The sequence below is a fragment of the Saccoglossus kowalevskii genome, chromosome 1 (assembly GCF_978046115.1).
Source record: "Saccoglossus kowalevskii chromosome 1, keSacKowa6.1, whole genome shotgun sequence".
Lineage (NCBI taxonomy): Eukaryota > Metazoa > Hemichordata > Enteropneusta > Harrimaniidae > Saccoglossus > Saccoglossus kowalevskii.
The window spans coordinates 16,780,241-16,803,434 of NC_140641.1; the positions used below are offsets into that span (position 1 = coordinate 16,780,241).

The 23,194-nt window shown below is 33.0% G+C and overlaps 1 protein-coding gene across 1 annotated transcript in view; it reads left to right on the plus strand.

Moving 5' to 3' along the window:
- Positions 1-23,145, plus strand: part of LOC102808120 (putative RNA-binding protein 18) — a 68,008-nt gene extending 44,863 nt beyond the window's left edge. Inside the window, exons 2-5 of the mRNA XM_006823884.3 lie at positions 9,560-9,686; positions 12,303-12,389; positions 13,301-13,389; positions 18,071-23,145. Coding sequence (XP_006823947.1) covers positions 9,560-9,686; positions 12,303-12,389; positions 13,301-13,389; positions 18,071-18,266 — 499 coding nt within the window. The 3' untranslated portion in view covers positions 18,267-23,145. The remainder of the gene's footprint in view (positions 1-9,559; positions 9,687-12,302; positions 12,390-13,300; positions 13,390-18,070) is intronic.
- Positions 23,146-23,194: the final 49 nt, after the last annotated feature.

Below are 23,194 nucleotides of genomic sequence, written 5' to 3' on the forward strand. Positions count from 1 at the left end.
CTTCAATTCTCTAATTTTGGTGAATATTTTTGTCATTTTTGGTAAAAAGTGATAATTTCTTCTTGTTAAAAACCACAATCATTTATGGTGAAAAATGATATTTTTGAATTCTTGTTGAAAACAGCAAGTCCCATTGCATTGATACTATGCATATTGTTCATTTTCTAATGATATCTTCTGTTCTTTAATTGAAATGTGCATTGCTAACAGCGGAGCTATCTCAGCCGAGAGGCTGCTTGTTTTAGAGTTTGAATTCAGTATTATTCATACATATAGGTGTCTATGATTGTTTATTTACTTAGGGCTACATTTATATTCTACTCTACTCTTTTTTTTCTGATCGTGTTTATTGCTGTAGTTTCATACATGAACTGCCAGTAATGTTGATTGCGCTATTTCCGAACAATAAGTTGTATTTGAGAAAACTCTCACATAAAAGATAATTATGTGTATGTTGTTTGAGTTTCCAGTGAATAAATTCGAAATGTATTTCATTTAATATGTAGGGTATATTGACTCAATTTCCAAGTAATAATTTGCGTAACCGTAACTCTCAACAAAAGCTTGCTTGTCAAACTGTTATGTATCTGCTTGTTTTGTGTGTGTACATGTATGCAGTGATGGTTGACAAGAACCGATCGTTTGTACCTGAAGATCAAATAGTGTCATCATTTGTTGCCGTTGTTACTTAATGTACATGTATGTATTCTCGTTTCATGCTAAAAAAAACTTGTGGGCAACATTGTCGCAGCGGATTGTGAGCTAGTGCTGATCAGTTAGCATTGTTATCCAAAATATGCATACTGATTGGCAAAAATATATAAACAAATGACATCACAATGCGATGGCCTATAATGCTATAGCATTTCCCATCCATTAACAAATCAATAATTTAAATGTGTTTAGTAATTACTGTTTATACTTGTACATGGATGCACTCCCATCAATTGGTGGATTCCAACATTTTGAGTGCATTATGCTTAAATCACTCTGTAATGTGGCATTTCTTAACCGTGTATTTTCTTGGTGAATCTGTGTTGCTAAAAATAAAGCAGCGAGTGATGTACAATGCACATGTCAAAGTTTGATACTCATCATATACCCGGTACATGTAGCTCTAGGTCTCTGATTGTACAACTTTTTACTTTGATTTTGCACATGTCACATCGACATGTCTGTAACATCTCTACAATGGAAACATTCTCACTGTGAGGTTATCTGTTTTAATAACAGGGCATATGCACTATTGTATGAGCTTCTGTAACATGTTTTAGATACAAATGCAAATTTACGTGTCTGTTTCTAGGTCATGGCCAACATGGCAACAAGTTGAGCTTAATCCACATCTACTTATTCTCTCATATTATCAAAGTGTCACTCTACTCTTGTGGTATTTGCATCCACCATCTCTCCTGAGCCTAGTCAATAAAAAATTTTTAAAAAAAGAGGTCTCATTTTCTAATCTTAACAGAATTTTTTTTATTTGAACAAATTCTGTATTTTGATGATTTTTCAGCATATACATCACAATGCTGCACCTCCTACCATTGTATTTAAATATCGATATTGAATTTCTAAATTAATCAACACTTATGCAACATTCTATTCAACTATATTAATATTATCATGATTTCTATCAACGATTCATGATTTCCTTCTCACTATAGACATTTGATACAATACCATCAAAACTCCCCAGTGTGCATGGAATTAAGTGTGCTTGGCATCGACACAAAAGGCAATTGACACCATCTGTCAGGTACCAAATTAGGTCTGTCTGACGTTATAGAATAAGTACAAGAAATAGTACCCTCTCCCCCATGCATTGATATACATGTAGCCAACAAACTTCCATCTTTTTTTCGTTTTCTATGAGAAATACCCTATTTAATCCTATCTGTCTGTTACTATTGGTCTGTGTCACTGTATAGGTGTACAATGTATGTATGCAATAAGTGACAGCGCAAACAAATGCAGTGATTTTAATATAGCGACCCAACATTTCATCTTGATTCATTTCATGTGGTTCATTGTTTTTCCTGATAAAAAAATATATGAAAATTTATCAAAATTCACTGACTTCCTTCTTGTATAACCAACACTTAGCAAACGCTTTGTTTTCATCTCAAAAACTAACTCAATATTGGTGTATTTAAAATACAATTTCACTTGAGAAACATGTGGGGTGCTCACTTTGTTGACATGGGTTAAATCAAGGTTCAGCACTCTCATCTGTTAAAGCATGCGTTAAATTATTATTTGCAGGGATTCAGGTGATTAGGGATGGAATGTATCAGTGCATAATAGGAAGAACTCAGTACAATGAACCAGGTAGACAACAATTTGCCCCCACCGTGAGGTTTTATGAGATCAGACTCAATCAACTGAAACTAACTTGTTTTTTTGAACACACAAGATTTGAAGTTATAATAATCTGATTAAAATTGACATTGTTTAGTATATCTGTTTAGATCTGTTGTTTTCATCTGGTATGTGTGTATATTTCATGGTTGAGTGAAGTTAAAACTGAAACTATTATTCTGTGCATCCAACCACTGCTGGTAGTGACCATAAAGTGGGAGGGGCACTAGACTATAAATTTTTGGCTCTGTTTAACAGGGGTTCTATATACTGTAAAACACTGATATTTAATTGGGGACACCTCTGTAGGGGGGCTTGTAGGGGCTGACATGCTTTGTACTACATGATTTCATTGAAAGTTGTCATTACAATAAAAAAAAGCAGAGTGTAGTGAACTGGAACTTTATAACGGAATATCGACCGCTATTTTTATTTATGTTAATCCGAGGGAAAATATATCGGGTAATGCCCTGTAAAGGGAGTTTCATAGCTATATAGTGTACGTAAAACATAACGTAGCTGTTAGGGTCAGTAAATATGAGATATTGTACATGATTTCAGTTTTAATAGGATACTACCACATAACAACTACTACTTTCTATATACATTCGTTTCGATGGTATTTTTTCAAATCTGAACAATTTGAAAATATTACATGTATCAGTGATGTCAATCTAATGTTGATTTACAAATGGGATGATATTTTTTTATTAAAAACGATAACTTCTCCACCATAATACTTTGTAAAATTCAACTTTGACTCATGTTAAGGTGCGGTGGTCGCTGTGCCACGTTGTGTTCGATATAGGCTCCATGCAACATATGTTTGTTTACATGAAAGTTGAACACACAGAACACGACAACCACCATGTTTTTTTTGAAGTGTGTGTACATCGTATATTTATTCGTCTTTCCTTAGTGCTTCAGTCACGTACATGCTGTCTGATTATATTCTGTGACACGAAGCAGGCTGTTTGTAACTTTAAAGGATAGGTTAACTCAGCCATAACTGGCATCAGCTCTTAATCTTAATCTCAAATTGATGTCGCGCATCAGCTCTTAATCTTAATCTCAAATCGATGTCGCTTGGACTCCTGAATCAGTCAGTCAGTGTGAGAATTGAAAAGCCGCGTTCATTAAAGTTCATTACCTGATAATTAAAATCAAATAAAATCTCATGAGAATATTACATTTCTTTGATTGGGAGAACGCAGAGACTGAGCAGTCTAACCTAAACAAGCTAATATACATGTACAATATGATTGATTAATATCAGATTTCCTATCTTTAACTTTTAGATGACAATATGAGGTTGTCACTACAATATATGTACCATAAAGTCGTACGCCGATTTGTGATATTCCCATGATAACTTTTATTATTATTATACGTCTTTTTTTCCTTGTAGTAATAGTTTAGAAAGAGATAACAGCCAAAAATGCTAGCAGTAAACTTTTTACGAGATGTGTCTATGCGACGTTGGCCTTCAGTAATACGTTGATTTCCATTAAGTGTTCCATGCATGTACATTTTACCACTAAAAATGTTTGAATGCAATCAGAATAACACATTGAATGCTATTCATTTTTAACATTTGAAATTACATGTACATGTACGTTTTGAATAAATGCTTATACAACATTGAACAGAACACTAATTTCCAATGTTTCTTAATGCTATTATTATACCGTACATGGATAATGCAAAGTATGCACAGACAGTACATTGAGAGTGTAGCCCCATAATATAATAAACCTAATATTCTGAATTTTCTCACTGTGATTTTTGTTATCAAATCCATCATTTTGTCGATGTAAGTCATTAAATCTCCCATTTTGTCTAAATAAGTCATTAAATCCACCATTTTGTCTAAATAAGTCATTAAATCCACCATTTTGTCTAAGTAAGTCATTAAATCCACCATTTTGTCTCAATAAGTCATTAAATCCACCATTTTGAGTAAAAGAGAGATGTTGTTCCATCAAATACCTGTGAAGATGTACTAGTATGTACTGGAGCTGTTTTAAGGCTTACAGGGGATGTCATCTGGCTGGGTTGTTATATAAATAAATTGCTCTATCTGTGGATACAATCTCTGGTTGAAAACCTGATTCAATCATAGTGACCTTGCAGCTCTCCATTCATTGCCTCTGAGTGTTTATATCAATACAATTCTTCACTACCAATCACAGGAAACGTCGCGGTTAATTTGTGTGGGACGTACGTACGATCATTACAATGTAATCCTACCAGGTTTAAAGGATTGATCTGTAGTCATTCTGTGCTACTGGCTGAGATTAACATTGTTTTCACTTTATAAATGGATATGACTTTGAAAACAAACTTGGGTGACTGAGAATATTACATTAATTTGCCATTGTATTTTATGTGTAGTTTAATTGTAGTTTATTTTAAAAAAAGCTTTAATACAGCAATTACCAAAACTGAAATGTCAGATTTCATTAAGGATGTAATAAAGCATTATTCTATTCTATTCTATTCTATTCTATTCTATTCTATTCTATTCTATTCTATTCTATTCTATTCTATTCTATTCTATTCTATTCTATTCTATTCTATTCTATTCTATTCTATTTATTAGATACCCTGCCACATACACGTAGTCCCAGTGAACATGGAATATATGGCAAAGAAATGTACATAAGGCTTGTGTGCAGTCAGCATTTTCAAAATTCAAATTCAAATTCAAACGACATGTACCAGCTTTAAAAAACACCCTCAAGGGATTTAATATTCATAAAAAACAAATCCCGTCTTTGCTAAATGAAAACATGAATGGGAAATGTAGGGAAATAAGGCAGCTTTGCAGGGAGAGTGACTGTTACGCTTCACTTACCAACTGAATTATCCTGATGCTATATGTACTTGAGTGTTTTTTATTACTTACTCATATACTCATGCTGGAAGTTAGAGCGCTGTCTGTTGATTCTGTCCACACTCTTGACTCTAAATTGAGCTTAATACATCATTGACATTTTCCTGTTGGTTTTAATGGTGGAGTACTTAAAGTTGGAGAAAGTAGTTACAGTCATATTATAATTAAAAGCCAACGTAATTCAATTTATTTTACCAACATCCTGCTCAGAATTTGTTTTAGTGATTTATTTTATTGCATTGCAGCTGTGGAAGTGTTACCGGTAGTAGTTTGAAAGGTGTACTTGGCGAATATATGCTGATCGTTCATGGTTAATTTTCGCTTGGTCAAATGTGTTATATCAGGCTATCAGGTGTAACCATGGCAATATATTCACTGAATTCATGCTCACATTCATGGTTAGAATGCAAACAAATTATTCTGAAAGCACGTTCATTTCATGGTCGGTGGTCAAGTCTTGAGATAGAGAAAACAAATTTACAGGCTGGTTAACATGATTTTGAACAATAGCTAGAAAATATGTATAAAGTATCTGGAACAGCAAGTAATTTATGGATCCTAGATGAATTATAATAAAATCATAGCTTTACTTTAAAAAAAAATCTTGAAAAATGATTTACTATTCTAAAATAATTATGAGGGAGGGGGTGCTAACCCCGCTAATGTAATGTTCCCGTTAAAAAATGTAATGTTTACTTTGATCAATCCATAATCCTGTGACCAAAAAAAAAAATATTGTCTGGTGAACGAGTGTGTCTTACAGTCTTATATAAAGTCTACTCTCAAAGGTCACATATATGGAGTTTATATGGTTAACATAGAGGGCGCTATAGCATATATTTGTACAGCCTTGACATGCACGATTGATTTTAAAGGTCAAATTAACCTAAAACCATTTTGTTGTTTTTTCTTGACTTAATGTCACAACCACATTGAGTTTATTTTCTTTTTATCACATCTCATTTTATGTCTTGTTACTTGGATTTCCTGTCTATTTTCAAGTATGGATTAGCTTTTCGCAGCAGCCTATCACAGTGAATACAGAGGTGTATTAAAGCGGGACGATAACAACACACGCTAAAAACGCAAAGGCTCATGGGTAGGCGCTTGTTTGTAAACAATGACACGCTATGGCCATCTGTCGCATGCGTTGATGACGACTCCCCCGCTTTAACTTAATGCAGTAACATGTGTATATGTAGAAGAGTATGCAAGATATTTGAAAAAAAACTTTGAAAAGCGGTGCACTTGCGGTCAAAGGGGTGCCACCATTTTGTTAGTTGTTTTAGGAAATTATGAGTAATGAAATCAGTTCATTCATAATAAAACATCGTCAGGATGTTGTTCATTGATAATACAGTCGATTTTTGGCAATAGACTACAAATAGTTCAATTTTGGATAGTGTTTTTGAGTCATTTTTTATTAGCAGCGACACACAAATAGTGCATGACGCCATCTTGAACTCCATTCAACTCGTTCATGAACAATTAATTCAACTTACACAGTTCACATGCTTCAAGTTCTATGTTAATGTCAGTTCTATTTTATAGTAGATCAATGAATGTATGTACAATAAGCATATGTTTGTAAGAGATTCTGTATTTCTGATATATAATTAATAAAATTTATCAAAATTATAAATATTAGTAATAATTTATTGTTTTCATATCTTATATGAGATATTGATGTTAAAATAAAGTAGAAATGTATTATTATTAAACAAAGAATGAGAGTTATCATAATATTGTGTAGCTGTCTAAAATGAAATACATTTAATACAAATATAATGAATCATGGAGTGTGATGATACACCGATCTGAATATATGAATTTATAAATCTGTTCTCACAACAAAATGAAACTGTACATGCACGTTCGTCTCCATCAACTCAACAAGTAGCAATGAGTGTTATGCGCTGTCACGACTCTGACCGTATTGTGTACACATTTGGAAACACTAAATATTGTTTACCACTTTTTCCTGCAAAGCATGCATTTGAAATACTGCATTTCCTGGTCTCTACTCGACAAGCTTATATGTAACGTGATGGGATATAGTAGATCACTGTGCTTTGTCTTGTCAGAAATCATACTCAATACGATTGTGCTGCAATACGCTGTAGAAATAGACTTTTTGCCCATGGCTATATTTAGTAAAATTAATATGCCTATACATTAGTACTGTCATTACTTAATTGTCACTTACGACAAAACACGCCGGTTATTAATGGATTTTCTATTATTATGTTCCTTTCAGCATGTTTGAGTAGGAATATCTGGTTATTATGTGGTTTCATTTTCAATTAAATCCTCATACTTCATGTAAAAGTGAAAGAAATGAAAGATGACACTATTATGAATAAAACATGGGTATGCCGAGAGTTGTTTGTTTCACCTTTTAGTCTTCACAATACTTGGTTATAAAAGTCACCATTTCTGCTGTGTGTGTCTTAAACCACGTTTATTTTGTGCAAGATAAAATTTTTATGAATTTTGAGTTAGGAAAGATTTTCTAACAGTGAATATTTCACCAGAGTTTTTACCCATAATACAGGTAGCCACAGTGACGTCCTCTGAAATTTCAAACATTTCTTGTGACACTATTTTAATTTACCTTCTCATCTTTTGAATTTAATATTGCGAAATGTTATTTTTGATATACCTGCACTGATGTAAATGATGATGTATACATGTGTATGTTTCAGTTTGTTAATTATAGTTTAGTCTGATGGTAAACTGTCAATGTCAATCACTCTATGCAAGATGAATCCTGCTGAAGGGGGTTCTACAAATTATGGTTCTTAGGGTTGTAGCTTTCTTTCTTAGCAGATATTAGCGCCCTCTATAGACAATCTTAGGAGAATTGCATAAATATGAGAAAAGGAATAAATTTTATTGCAATTTTTATGCAAATTTTATATCAATAATAAGCCACGCCCTCTATGAGTAAAACAGCTATACAGTGTACATCTTAAAAGGTAATATATTTTAAGGTCACTGTCTTAACTGCAATTGTCTGTTGGCATAAATTTCTCGAATTGCTGAGGGGGCTCACTGAGTCAATATCTATTACAAGTATGTACCCTGAAATTTCAGCTATAATCAAATATTACTGTTGGTAATTGTGCCTCTGGTTGACATGGAGATGAGATAGTCGCATCCGTGATGCGGATTTGGAAAATGAAATGACCTTTAATGAAAAGTAATTTTCTCACTAGATTTTGAGCTAAGCAGGGAATTAAATGTAATTTTTTTGTACCTGGCTTTTAAAATCTTGTCTGTATCGTAATATACCTACACGAAGCATTGTATAGATTTGGATCACCAACATGTAACCAAGGCATGGTCGCTGTACAACACAATACGTATATACATACAAACTTGGTAGTTATTACACATATCCTTAGAAGATGGTATTCATTCTCGTATCCTAGGCGTTAACATTAAAAGATTATCACAGCCATGATGAACTGAGTGATGCTAGCTATCATCCCCTGAAATGTACTCTTTGTCCCTGTTGTCAGGCCTGAGAACTCGTCATTGGTTTTACGTGATAACTTTAATAATTGATGTGATGTGATGGAGTATGAATTAATTAGTGTATCGATATTACACAGCGCCTCATCCGTGTAGTTTACTTGATTACTTTCATGAATAAAATATGTGTTGTATTCCCGCACGTGTTTTCACAGTTTATGTTTTATTTGCAGGTTTGACTCTAAACATTACAATTGTCCTGGCATCACAGATGATATCATTATTTAGTTATACACTTTGTTTTTACCTTATTTTGACTTTACATGATACGAATATATTTCACATATCGTAAGCCATCCCCACCCACCCCAGCAAATATCAAACAAACTAGTACTGCATATCATCATGAACCTTTATTCTCTGGTCAATGTTAGTACCCGTAGTCTACACAGGTAGATTGACAGTTATTCATGCATGACGTCAAAACTAAAAGCAACAATGTTCAATAAATATAAAATAATTTTTTATATACCGGTAAGTCTGAATAACCATTGCTTGAAAATTCTGCTATGTACGTTCCATACTACATGTACATCTCCCTGCACTGCTGAGAAGTGGCTTTGTACTTCATATTGCACTGACGAAGAAACACAGCATTATATAACATATCTCATTTGTAGATTACTAAGAACATGCATAGTGTGTTAGAGACTAAATATATCACCATTTCTGGAATGAGTCGAGCTTTGCATTCAGTAAAATGGATGACTTGTTACTGTAGGTGTTTCTTCATATTAATTTGTTATTCTCTGTCACTTTCCGCAGGTACCAGTTGTTGCAAATACTCAAAAGGTACGGCGATGTGAAGGAATTTGATTTTCTATTCCATAAATCCGGTCCAAATGTTGGTAAACCAAGGGGATATTCGTTTGTTAACTACAGTACAAAAGAGGCAAGTACTGCATTATGTAATTTACATACATGTACCCGGTATGTGTTATTACATGCTCATATTTGGATCAAAATTCAAATGTGAGGGATGTATGGAGCAAAGTACAACGGAAGGATTACTACCGCCGGATGTAGCGATTTTACACCATTGCAGTATGTTTGCGAGAAAATTTGTTAGTCAGTTAGCAATGTTGCTTTGAGTCAAGCGTCCAGTACTTTGAATGTGGCACCAATAGGTTATGTACGAACGTGATAAACCGATGCGCCTTAACGTGTACATGTAGTTTTATACCAGACAGTGAACTTTGTGATATGAATTATATCCAATATCTCTTCTACGGAATAGCTAGCTTCCAGGGCAGGCTAAAAACATTGAAATTACTGTGTCTCTGTTCTCTTGAGAGGTGTTTATCCATCTTGACTATAAAACTATGGACTGAGATGTATTTTAAAACATTCCATTCCACAGTTTGTAGAAATTTCAGAATAAAAATATAATAGCAAAATAATACAGGGAACATGTTTCATGTGCGTGAAAGAACAGTTTATTCCATTGCATAACAAGACAATAAATATTGCTTATTGTTATTAATGATTTCAAAAGACTGTAGTGGTTTACACCTCAGGTAAACCGCATCTAACTCTGCAGAAAGGGAAGTAATCACGTAGTGGTGTTCAAATTTTAAAAGCAGGTGTGGACGCTTGTCTGTAAACAACATTGCTAACTGACTAGTAAACTTAGTAGAATTAAAATGTATGACAGATGAATGAATAATTAAAATATTTTAGTACCTGTTTTGATTAATCTCAAAACTAGGTTCTGAAATCAGATCGCAGGCAAACTTGGTACACACATACATAGAAATGTATATATAGAAGATTCCTCAAAACTGCATCTACCCTCACAAGCCTGGGATTTAATATAACATTATGTACACACACATAAATACATGTACATATCATGAGGAGGTTGTAGATGTGTGAGTGGATGGTATGGGATGCATAATAGTTTGGTTTATAGTTGGAAGACATTCTAGTAATAGTATGAATGGCATGCTGGGTAAGTAGGTCAGATATTAAAGTAATAAAAATAGTATATACATGAATGTAGGATTATCAATATGTAGGTCGAGTTGGATTGAATTAGGAATGAATGAGTGACTAAATATAAATTAGATAATATATGATGATAAGCTGGTGACTATTAAACTCAATCTTTAATTAGAAAACCAGAGAGAGCTTTTCTAAAAATACATGTAATTCCACATAAATTTCGTCATATTCATTCATCAAGATCTGTAGCCAAAGAAGAATTAAGTTAATTTCATTCAAAATTAACAAACAAATTTATAGAAAATACATAAAAATGTGTGATATGTTTCATCTAAATTTTGGCGGGAAAAATTGTAACATTCAAATAGTTAATGACGTTAAATCTGTCATGTTTGATTTCTTTTCGACAAAGTCGACACAGCAGAGTTGTTCATATTACTGATTGTCCGTCGTCGTTGGCATCAACTTTACAATTTCAATTTCTTCTTCGAAACCGCAAGTCAGAATGTTTTCAAATTTGATATGCAAGTACCTTGGATGGTTCTTTCTCAGATTTGTTCATTTCATGTCAAAATCTCAAATTCTCTATTTTTGGTGAATATTTTTGTCATTTTTGCTAAAAAGTGATATTTTCGACTTCTTGTTAAAAACCTCAAGTCCAATTGCTTTGATATTACATATATAGGTACTACATGTGGTTCTAACTCAGATTTGTTCATTTCATGATGATATCTTCAATTCTCTAATTTTGATGAATATTTTTGTAATTTTTGGTAAAAAGTGGTATTTACGACTTCTTGTTGAAAACCACAAGTCCAATTGCTTTGATATTACATATATAGGTACTACATGTGGACCTCTCTCAGATTTGTTCATTTTGTAATGATATCTTTAATTCTCTAATTTTGGTGAATATTTTTGTCATTTTTCGTAAAAAGTGATATTTTTCAATATTGTTGAAAACCGCAAGTCTGATTACTTTGAATACTATACATATTGTTCATTTTCTAATGATATCTTCTGTTCTTTAATTGTAATGTGCATTGCAAACAGCGGAGCTATCTCAGCCAAGAGGCTGTTTTCAATTGGAGTCACCAGAAAATTTCAAGATATATAAGAATCTGAAATATGAAAAATTGTCAAGATTGCTATTTTTCAAACTGACTTCTATGTTGATATTATTTTTCCGATCTCAAAATTTCTTTTTAAAAATAGCGATTTTTAAAAATTATTAGGACAAGTTTCTCAATATGTCACAAAAGAATTCATGATGCCATGAGACAATAACTTTACGATTTTACACAATAAACCAATGAACATTTATGACCAACTTTATCACAAATTTTGAGTAGGATTCTACTTTAATAATTAAGTGGGTTTTGTAATTCATGTTATTTTCATAATCACATATAATAGAGTATCACTGACAACATATAATATATCAACGTTTTATCGCGCAATTATTAATTTCATTAGGGCTTCTCGACTATTTATGAATTTAAAATTATTTATTTAACTTTTCTTTTTCTCTTATCATCATCATATCGTTGTTGTATTCTTGCAGGAAGCAGAAAAAGCCATGAAAAATTTAGATGGTAAACTGGCGCTAAGTAAAAAATTGTCTGTATGTTGGGCACAACCTCATAACAAGGTACAGTTCCACTAATTATTTGACCCTTAATTTAATTTGCTGTTAAATTGGAATATTGGAAGCAGGTAACATGGGTTTCACTCATCCTTCATTTTCTTGTAATTTCGAATGAAGTAAGATGAAATTGACTAAACTTAATGAAATGTTGTTAGGCATGAATTGTACGCGTCTGTCATGAAAGTTATTTCATATTCGTGATTCATCTTCTCTGTATGTGTGTGTATGTCTGAAAATTCAATTTTCTACTAATAACACTTGTTTGCATGTATATGCATTCAATCTGCTCCTTAGAAATGGCAAGAATTCATTCATTAATTCATTTGGAGGCCTTTAGGTAGTGTAATGATGCTGTTTGTTCTATTTGCTTTAAAATATGAGAAACCACTCATTTTAGCTTTATAACGTGGGTACCGGTACTGGATAAATTTATGTGTAAAATAACACCGCTTTTCAAGATTTTACCTCTGAGCGGTTTAATTTAAAATGAGGGCGCTCATCAGAAGATCTTTGTACATACAGTGCATGTAGGGATAGCCACAATCTGATTAAAATAAGATCCTGGTTGGCTTAATTTTTTTTTGTATTTTTTTATATAATTACTATAATTATTTTTTGTAATTAACTCGGGTGGCTTTCACGAACAAAACCATTCTTGCAGCAAAATAATTGTAACATCAAAAAATAATTAAAATTAATATTGAAAAAATTTGAATTAAAACTGCCTCACATGGTGAATATTCTAGATTCATTGGAGAAAACGTCCATGATAAATTTTTCAAAATACAATTCAGTTCACTCAGTGATGACCAATCAAGCTTGTCATGTGTAAAATCAAACATTATGAGATGATTCTGTGATTCTGTGACATTCCTGTATGTGATGACTGTTGTTTATTTCTAAATTGCATCCAGAATCGGGCTGACTATGGGAAGTCTTCAAAGCAGAAGTTTCCTGTTTGTATGGGTGGTCCAAGTGTGGGGACATCACAGAGACAAATGAGGTTAGTTGATGTCATCTTTTTAGCTCTGCTGTCGACTTTGTCGAGTGGAGCTTATCATATGAGCGATTGTCCGTCGTCGTCCGTGTCAATGTTTTACTTTTTCGACTTCTTCTTGAAAACTACAAGCCTCAATGCTTTGATACTTGGTGTATATGTACCTTGGGTAGACCTCTCTCAAATTTGTTCATTTTGTAATGATATCTTTAAATCTCTGATTTTTAGTCCCCGTTCAGGCGCAGCCTGAAAAGGGGACTACTAATTCAGGTTATGTCCATAATTCCGTCTCCAACATTTTCTCAGAAATTCTACAGCAGATATCAGTGAAACTTGGCAGGTTGATGAACATGTCCCCTCCGAGTATGCACGTAATTTTTTTTCCAGATCTGAAAATCCCAAGTGGGTCTTTTTCACGATTTTATCAAAAATTGCCTCTCCCGGCAACATTGACAAAACGTCTGCGCATGCTCAGAATAAATTAATTACTGTAAAATACTTTATTTTTGCTTGCAACATTTTTTTGCTATTTTCGCTGAAGGAATGTTTCAGTTAAAATAAAATCCAGCGAATATACCCTTTTCTTATATTTTACAGTCAACTTGTCAAAAATCAATGAAAATAAATTCAATACAAAACACCCAGAAAAAGTCTTTTCAGCGAATGATAATTCCAGCTGAAATAAAATATTTTACAGTAGATTAGATCTGTGAGTAAGGCTGCTGTTATTACGGCACATGATTTCTCCATTGCGTGCAATTTATTATAGTACTGTTTATACATGTATTCTGTTTGGCTCAGTGGTCTCATTCACTCGTTACTAGAAGAACTAGTAACTTTATTTGATTTCAAGAACTTCAAGAAGGCGGCATAAGAGACGTGTTTGCAAAGGTAAGTTTTCCAGTTTATTGGGGTACGATTGGTGTACATTTCGTGACGTACGGACGTGAATATTATGATGATTGCCAGCTTTATATTCTTGTGAAAAACCAAAAAAAGCAAACAATTGTCTCTAATCTACGAAACTAGTTTGTGAATTGTATACCCTGTCAAATTATTGTACACGAACGATTAATTCACGAGGACATAGTTTTCAAGTACCGGTAAATCGTTTTCCGGTCTTTTGCTTGTGTAGCGATTTCCGAAATATTCACAACTCGGGGGGGGGGGGGAGAATTTCCCTGTGTCGATCAATTTATTCATTATATAATAGCAGGTTGCCTATGATTATATTCGTATTTTTTATGTTGTGAGCATTGAACTGTTAGTTGCAATGAAGATTTTGGCGATCTTGTGCGATTCAACATGGCGGATGTACAGTGACAACACGTGTATGGACGGTCGGTTGAGCAGTCTGCAACGGACCACAGTCTGTGAACGGACCGTTAATGTTTTGGATATTTTATTCACTCCTGATGCCTAAAAGAGTCTAATTTATATTTTACCGTAGTCATTGACACCTATTCAAGAGTATCATGTTTATTGTGAATAGGTAAGCTTCGTTTCGACAATGGGCTGTTATTTCTGTGAACAATGTTAAATTATTCTTTGAATGCTCAGTTTATTTTTTTGAAAACATCTAATTTTTCGATTTAAAAAAAATCATGCCGTTTTCCCCGTCAAAATCAAAGCATAAAGATCTTGCTAAACATCGGTGAATCCCCTGTTACGTTCACCACGAGGTCACTGAGCCGTCATTAACATATTTAAATGACCACGTGTACTGAAATAACATGGCGGATATCGCATCGCATCGCATTTACATTCGACCGAAATCATTCGTTTACGATGAAACTAAGTTGAATATTACTTCCAATTCATAAAAATTCAACGAATTATTTTTTTGTGCGTATTATAATCATTACTGAATAATAATAAACAATTGCAATACTTCGAAAACAAGTAAGTTATTCACTTGCGAAACACAGAATGACCAGATTGTGCTACCGTGATCATTTGCTACCGGTACTAACAACTAAGCAATGTATTCGTGTTTGTATTTATTCGAAACTTCTTTTAGAAAATACTTTACTTTTCGTAAACTTTACTGAATTTTTGGGGGGATTCAATTCCAACATTTCGCGATGCCAAACCAAAGGCCTTTCACTCTTTGAGTGTGACACCTAAACCAGAAGTTTTATGGTGTATAAACTGGCACTAAATGAAAAAGCCGTTGAACCTTATTCAAATTTATAAGTACATGTTATTATGTATTTAATTATGAAAACTGACTAAATTAAATGTGATCTTATTTTTAATTTGAACAGAATTATGATTTATATCGGTAATGACGTTTCCATCCAATATTAATAGTGCAATTGTTAAAATGCCTACCTACACATTTATTGTTTTTGTTTCTGTTGCCCTGAAATAGACATTTGTAAAAAAAAAAAATTTAAAAATCATGCTTGATTCAAATTCAAAAAAAAAAAAATGTAGCCCCTTCCTGTTATCTGTTTCCAACTTCTTCCAGAGTAAAACTGGTGAAGCCATGTAATTGCCATACAATCATAAACTGTGGGAAAACTTATATGTTATTGAAAATCTTTATTTTGTTGTCTGTGAATTAATATAATATTTGAAATGGTGCAAAATATTCTCAAGCAATTGGTTTTCTGGTGGCACTACACTGTGCATTTATGCATGATCTCAGCTTACTAAGTGATGATGGTGGTTGAAATGGAAAACTGAATACAAAAATCCAGTAACATCTCAAACGAATTTCCGTCTGCTGTGAATGCATGTTTCATTACATCAAATAAATAACCCAATTTTATTGAATGTATCCAAAAACATGGTACCAATGATCTGAAATTTCAGGAGTGCTCGCTGAAGGTTTATCAATCTTGCTTATTGACTTGCTCTTTACCAATCCTGCATTTCAGTTACTAGAATTTATACTAAAAAAAAATAGTTTCTGTTTTTCTTCTAATAATTCGGCCACTCTCAAAAACAAATATTTTTCCATGGTCGAAATGCAAGAAGAATACAAAACTACTGTGATTGCATAGCGATACCTGTAGGGCCATTGTCAATTAGTTCGCCTGATCAACACAGCGTTATACATAGGGCTGATATTGAATCACGGAGAGTAAAATCTTGTGATACTAATCTCTAGAACCGCTCAGATTGGTACATACCGGTATGTCTTATGAACCCACATGTGTATATCTTTAACAATACTCATTTTAAACTTTTTTTTTTACAGTGGTGCTGTGAACTGCTTCAATTTTGCAAGGCAATTTTTTCTGGGTTCCTACAACATGGAGTGTCAGGGACTTTATTGAAATTTCATAGAATCCTGAATATATCTAGAAGTGAAAATTAAATGGTTTACAGTATTTTATACCCATTAATAATGATGAAATGCAATAATATCACTGCACTAAAAAGACTTCAAACAATTATTGTTACTTCTCCATTGAAGGTTATGAGCAGACCAACCTTTACTGGCTTCCTTAATTATTACATGTACTTGCTCTGAAAACATAGCTTTTACAATTGTTTAAATTAACAGATGTTGTTCTATGTACAATGAATACATTTTAAATAATAAACCTTACTGTATTAATAAAAAATTGTATTTGACAACATGAGAATGAATCTGATGCCCAGTGGTGATGTTGAAATAAACCCAGGTCAAGGTTCACTCAGATTTATGAATGCAGTTTCTTGAGCAAGTATACATGTATGACAAATAGTTTTGTTGCACTTGTGTACTCTGAGATTCTGAACATGGGTCAGTGGAAGTTTTTAGTTGTCAGTACAAAACTAGATTATGGGAAATCACTTTATGATGAGTTGTACCCACATAGAGTACATATTCATTCACCTGTTTGCAGATGTTCCTTGTACTACTTTATAATCAAATAACGGGGACTGTGACATTTCATGTCTTGTAGTGAATATTTTTGTCATTTTTGGTAAAAAGTGATATTTTCGACTTCTTGTTAAAAACCGCAAGTCCAATTGCTTTGATATTACATATATAGGTACTAAATCTGGACCTCTTTCAGATTTGTTCATTTTGTAATGATATCTTTAATTCTCTAATTTTGGTGAATATTTTTGTTATTTTTGGTAAAAAGTGATATTTTTTACTTCTTGTTAAAAACCGCAAGTGCAATTGCTTTGATATTACATATATAGGTACTACATGTGGACCTCTCTCAGATTTGTTCATTTCATGATGATATCTTCAATTCTCTAATTTTAGTGAATATTTTTGTGATTTTTGGTAAAAAGTGATATTTTTGACTTCTTGTTGAAAACCGCAAGTCTGATTGCTTTTATATTACATATATAGGTACTACATGTGGACCACTTACAGATTTGTTAATTTCGTGGTGATATCTTCAATTATCTAATTTTGATGATTATTTTTGGTGAAAATTGATATTTTTGAATTCTTGTTGAAAACAGCAAGTCCTGTTGCTTTGATACTATACATATTGTTCATTTTCTAATGATATCTTCTGTTCTTTAATTGCAATCTGCATTGCTAACAGCGGAGCTATCTCAGTCGACAGGCTACTTGTTAATATATGCGATGTAATATCAGTGTTCAATATTTCCTAGGATATGGAGCCTACTAGACATCTAGGGATTTGGGGCTGAAGACATTTGGATTTAGATGATCAGGTGTGAATATCAGCAAAATTGCTTCATATTTGTCTCTCTTTTGCAGCACTGAAACCAAAATCCGAGCAATAGAAGCCAAATTGAACTCTATGGAGAAAAACGACGATGAGTTTACTGTTTTTCCGGACTCAGGAATGAAAGCTTTAATGCAGTCTAGGACTAAACCTCAGGGAAAATATAACAACAACCGAACAGACTACTCAAAAGGTCGAAGAAAGCCTTATGACCGGAAAAGATATTGATGTGGTTTATATAGCATTTAAACAGAAGTTTGACATTTGTCATTGAAGATTTTGTGGACAATATCAGATTTGGTTTTGATGTGATAAAAAATCAAGGAAAACTAAGAAGTCTAAAAGGACAAGCACTTTCATTTTGTGAGATAAATGTTTTTTTTTTAAATTTCATAAAGTAAGTTGTTGAAAGTCATGACATTTTGTAACTGACAATTTCACTGGGGTCCCGAATACATACAGTCATAGCGACATTCACAAAATGTTGTCACTATAAACATCATAAAATCAGCAAACCATGAAAAGTGTAATTCAGAGTATAAGATGTATATCATGGCTCATAAGTGAAAGTAAATGGTCTTAGTACAAGTGAGATGAAAATACTCACATTGAGCACCATGTGTATAACCTTATTCCTGCACTACCATTAAGAGTATATTACTCATGAGTATTGGCAGGAACGGGGTGAATACAATGTATAGAGCACAGTTTTAACAAAAAACTTAATTATTTTATTAATTTTTTTTTCTCTTGCTATAAAATCAAAATGGAAGTCACCAAATATCCAGATATTGGTGGCCATATTTGTTTCTTACAGTTCATCCCTAAAGAAATGTAGGGTGTGCATGGAGAAACAAAATAAATGAGGCAAATAAAATGTTGCAATGAAGAGAGTTCTTCTAATAGTTTTTCTCCCTACTACTATGATTGATTTGTTGAAAATATTTTTGTCAACACCCATAATTCGTCAATTCGAACATTTGCGAAATATATCAAACTTTTCCAAAATATGGGAAGTCATACTGAATTTTGGGTGTTGATTGGAGCCGGCAACTTTATTGATTTGTTAAGGCTGGTAGCATTTAAAAAAACTAATAATTTATTGTCAAAGGATAAAATGATTTATTCATCTGTGTCTTGAAAACAGAAAACTTAGAGATACCCAAATTATGTTGGCTGTATTTTTTCAGTGCAGTTAGGGATACCGGTCAATATCATAAAACTTTATATTGTGTGCAAGGGGAGTTTAGTTGTTAATTTAAATACCAAATTAGTAAAAGAAATGTTGGCAATCTATAAAATAAACTTGCCAATGCTGCACACTGATCTAACAATGAATAAACGGGTAGATTCTAGTGACAATTAGCTGATAATCTATGCGGGAATTCAGCTGTGATGCTAGTAAAATCTAGTCACGTTCAGTCATTGTCTGAATTGGATTGGTTGAATGAATGAATAAAAATGCTGTTAATGTAAATACTGTCTGTTATCCAAGATAACATGAATTATGGGGTTTTCCCAGCATGTATCATCTACTGTCACCACCATATTGTTTTGGACACCAGAACAGTAACATTGCCAGCTAAGTTACTGATTGGTTTGTTATACACATCTCAAGATTATTATGGATTGGCAAGAGACGTCAAACTAAAACTGAAGGACATGTTGAATATCAATAGAAGATGCAATAGACCATTTTCCGTTCACTGCGAGAATCACGCGTTATGCGTGAAATCGAAGGTAAAAACAGGACAAACAAAGGACATAGCGTCGTAGTGGCGTCAAACATCGCGTGGGATTCGACTAACGCGAAAGTATTTTGGGGACATTTCCATGCTTAATAATGTGCTGTCCACGTTTGATGATAGGCAATTACGATTAAGTAAGGGTATTCGGAAGCAATATTTCTCTGTCGAAGATCGGCCGGTCGGTATGAGCTACGAAATAAGGAAATTCAAGTTCAAAATCAAATCGTTCGATTTTTGCGGCAGACGTTCGACACGCGTCTTTCATGCATCTCGCGAGATCTCGCAATTGTACGGAAAATCACCTATTCCCTTCCATTTTATTTCATTAAATCTTATAATTGACTGTATATGACTAATGAAAAACTTAAAAAAAAAACAGATTATATATAAAACAAAATTTATGTACAGCGTCACTATTACATGACTAGCGTATGGCATAATGCTAGTAAATACAGTTTGCGTTACGAGTAAACTATGAAGTTCGCTGAACAGCAGACCCACGTAAAAATCAAACCCTTGTTTAATTTTCACACCAGTTCCAATCATGTAACAGTCTAGAGAGTAGCATAGAAACTTAGCCGACAATGTTGCTATTTTGGTGTCCGAAACATTAAAAAGTGGCAAATGAACATAACATTAGTAGAGTGGTGTACATCATAAAGCATAGATTCTAGACTAAATGCCCATTGAGCATATTTTGATTTTGGAATAATTAATAAAATAATTTTTGTACACTATGGTTGAAGGGCGGTAGTCGTCACACTGTGCATGTGAGATATTTGTGTTGATAAACATTGATTTTCCCATAATACAGTGGGCTACTCACAAGTATGAGATTTGACCTGGGCGTGACTTGCACTGAATACCGCCCGTGATTCCTTTGATACCTTCCAATCACCTAAAAATACCTAACTAAAACTTGGTAACGTCTCAGTTTGGACTCGTTGGTCTGCCAAACAGTCAAAGTCACCATTTTTAGCTCCGCTGTCGACTTTGTCGAGCGGAGCTTATCATATGAGTGATTGTCCGGCGTCCGTGTCAATGTTTTACTTATTCGACTTCTTCTTGAAAACTTCAAGCCTGAATGCTTTGATACTTGGTGTATATGTACCTTGGGTAGACCTCTCTCAGATTTGTTCATTTCATGATCATATCTTCAATTCTCTAATTTTGGTGAATATTTTGTCATTTTTGGTAAAAAGTGATATTTTCGACTTCTTGTTAAAAACCGCAAGTCCAATTGCTTTGATATTACATATGTAGTTACTACATGTAGACCTCTCTCAGATTTGTTCATTTTGTAATGATATCTTTAATTCTCTAATTTTGGTGAATATTTTTGTCATTTTTTGTAAAAAGTGATATTTTCAACTTCTTGTAAAAAACAACAAGTCAAATTGCTTTGATACCGTATTAGATATATAGGTACTACATATGGACCACTCTCAAATTTGTTCATTTCATGATGATATCTTCAATTCTCTAATTTTGATGAATATTTTTGTCATTTTTGGTAAAAAGTAATATTTTCAACTTCTTGTTAAACATTTGCTTTGATATTACATATATAGGTACTACATGTGGACCTCTCTCAGATTTGTTCATTTCATGATGATATCTTTAATTTTCTAATTTTGGTGAATATTTTTGTCATTTTTGGTAAAAAGTATTATTTTCAACTTCTTGTTAAAAACCGCAAGTCCAATTGCTTTGATATTACATATATAGGTACTACATGTGGACCATTCTCAAATTTGTTCATTTCATGACGATATCTTTAATTTTCTAATTTTGGTGAATATTTTTGTCATTTTTGGTAAAAAGTGATATTTTCTTCTTGTTAAAAACTACAATCATTTATGGTGAAAAATTATATTTTTGAATTCTTGTTGAAAACAGCAAGTCCCATTGCATTGATACTATGCATATTGTTCATTTTTTAATGATATCTTCTATTCTTTAATTGAAATGTGCATTACTAACAGCGGAGCTATCTCAGCCGACAGGCTGCTTGTTTATATGAGACCCATATATCTATCAACTACCGCCCTTTAATATGCGGTAATATTTATACTTAATCTTGGCACTACCAGGTACTTGTCATAAGAATTTCCCAGACAGAAACATCAACATTTGATGTGTAGATTAATGTTAGGATCAGCTGCAGTACTACACAAGAAAAAAAATGTGATGACATTCTTGTCAACATGTTTTTGAAGGATATCCTGCAACTGTACTCACTCAAAGGTTGGTGATAAATTGTTTATTGATTAAACCGCTTTTGTTGCACTACAAAGGGTGAATTTGTAATGAATTGTCAAGGTTTTATGTATTTTTCTAATGTTTATGGCTAAAAAATACAAATAAGTTGATGAAAATATTAATATTTTTATTATAGAATGGTTAATGTAATCTTGTATATTTTAAATAAACTTGTGCTTTAGTGTATTTTTTTTTTTAATTATGGTTTTAAGAAATGTGTGCATAATTATTTTCAAACTTTTTATGTGCACAATCACAATTGAACATCAGTTTATAAATATAAAACCATGAGTTTGTGTATTTTCCCACAGATTCTGGATAGTGCTTGCTTATCCCAAGTTTCTGATCCTTTTGTATAATTCTCAAGGTACGACTGATTACTGTAAAATACTTTTAGCTGGAATTAATTTTCGCTGAAAAGGCTTTTTGGGTGTTTTGTATTTAAGTTATTTTCACTGATTTTTGACAAGTTGAATGTAGAATATAGGAAAAAAGGTATTTCCCTGGATTATATTTTCACTGAATCATCCCTTCAGCGAGATAAATTAAAATACAGTATATTACAGTACTGAAATACATCACCATACCGATAATCCACTTATCGTATGTGTCCTGACTTTACATATATTTCCATAATGCATTCCAATATTGTAACATGGCTGGTATCGACCTACAAAGTACAGTGAATATTTTGACCGAATTCATGTCAATACATTTATTATTTTTCATACAACGCAGATTTACATCTGTGATGAAGTGTTTGTAAGCGCATCAAATGTGGGCGCTAAACAACTTTTATTTGAATACACGATTGTTTTAATGCTGTCCATGTATCACGTCAGCATTATATTGATTTGTGTGTGGTGAAGTCATGTATATAGTTTTATAACAGAATATTTTTTATATGGCCACTAGAAAGCAACTAGACATTTTAAAAATCCCAACACTTGGTGGCGCTGTACATCATTTAGCCGAAAGTGGGAGGCTTGCATATCCTGTGTTGGGATTGATTCTGTACGATTTCTTTGTAATGCAGATGTAATAAAATAAATGTGAAAACACATTTTCAATGTGTTTTATTTAGCAAGGTAAACAAATGTCTTGCATATTTTTTCTAGAATACACCTTAGAACTCCTTTAATATAT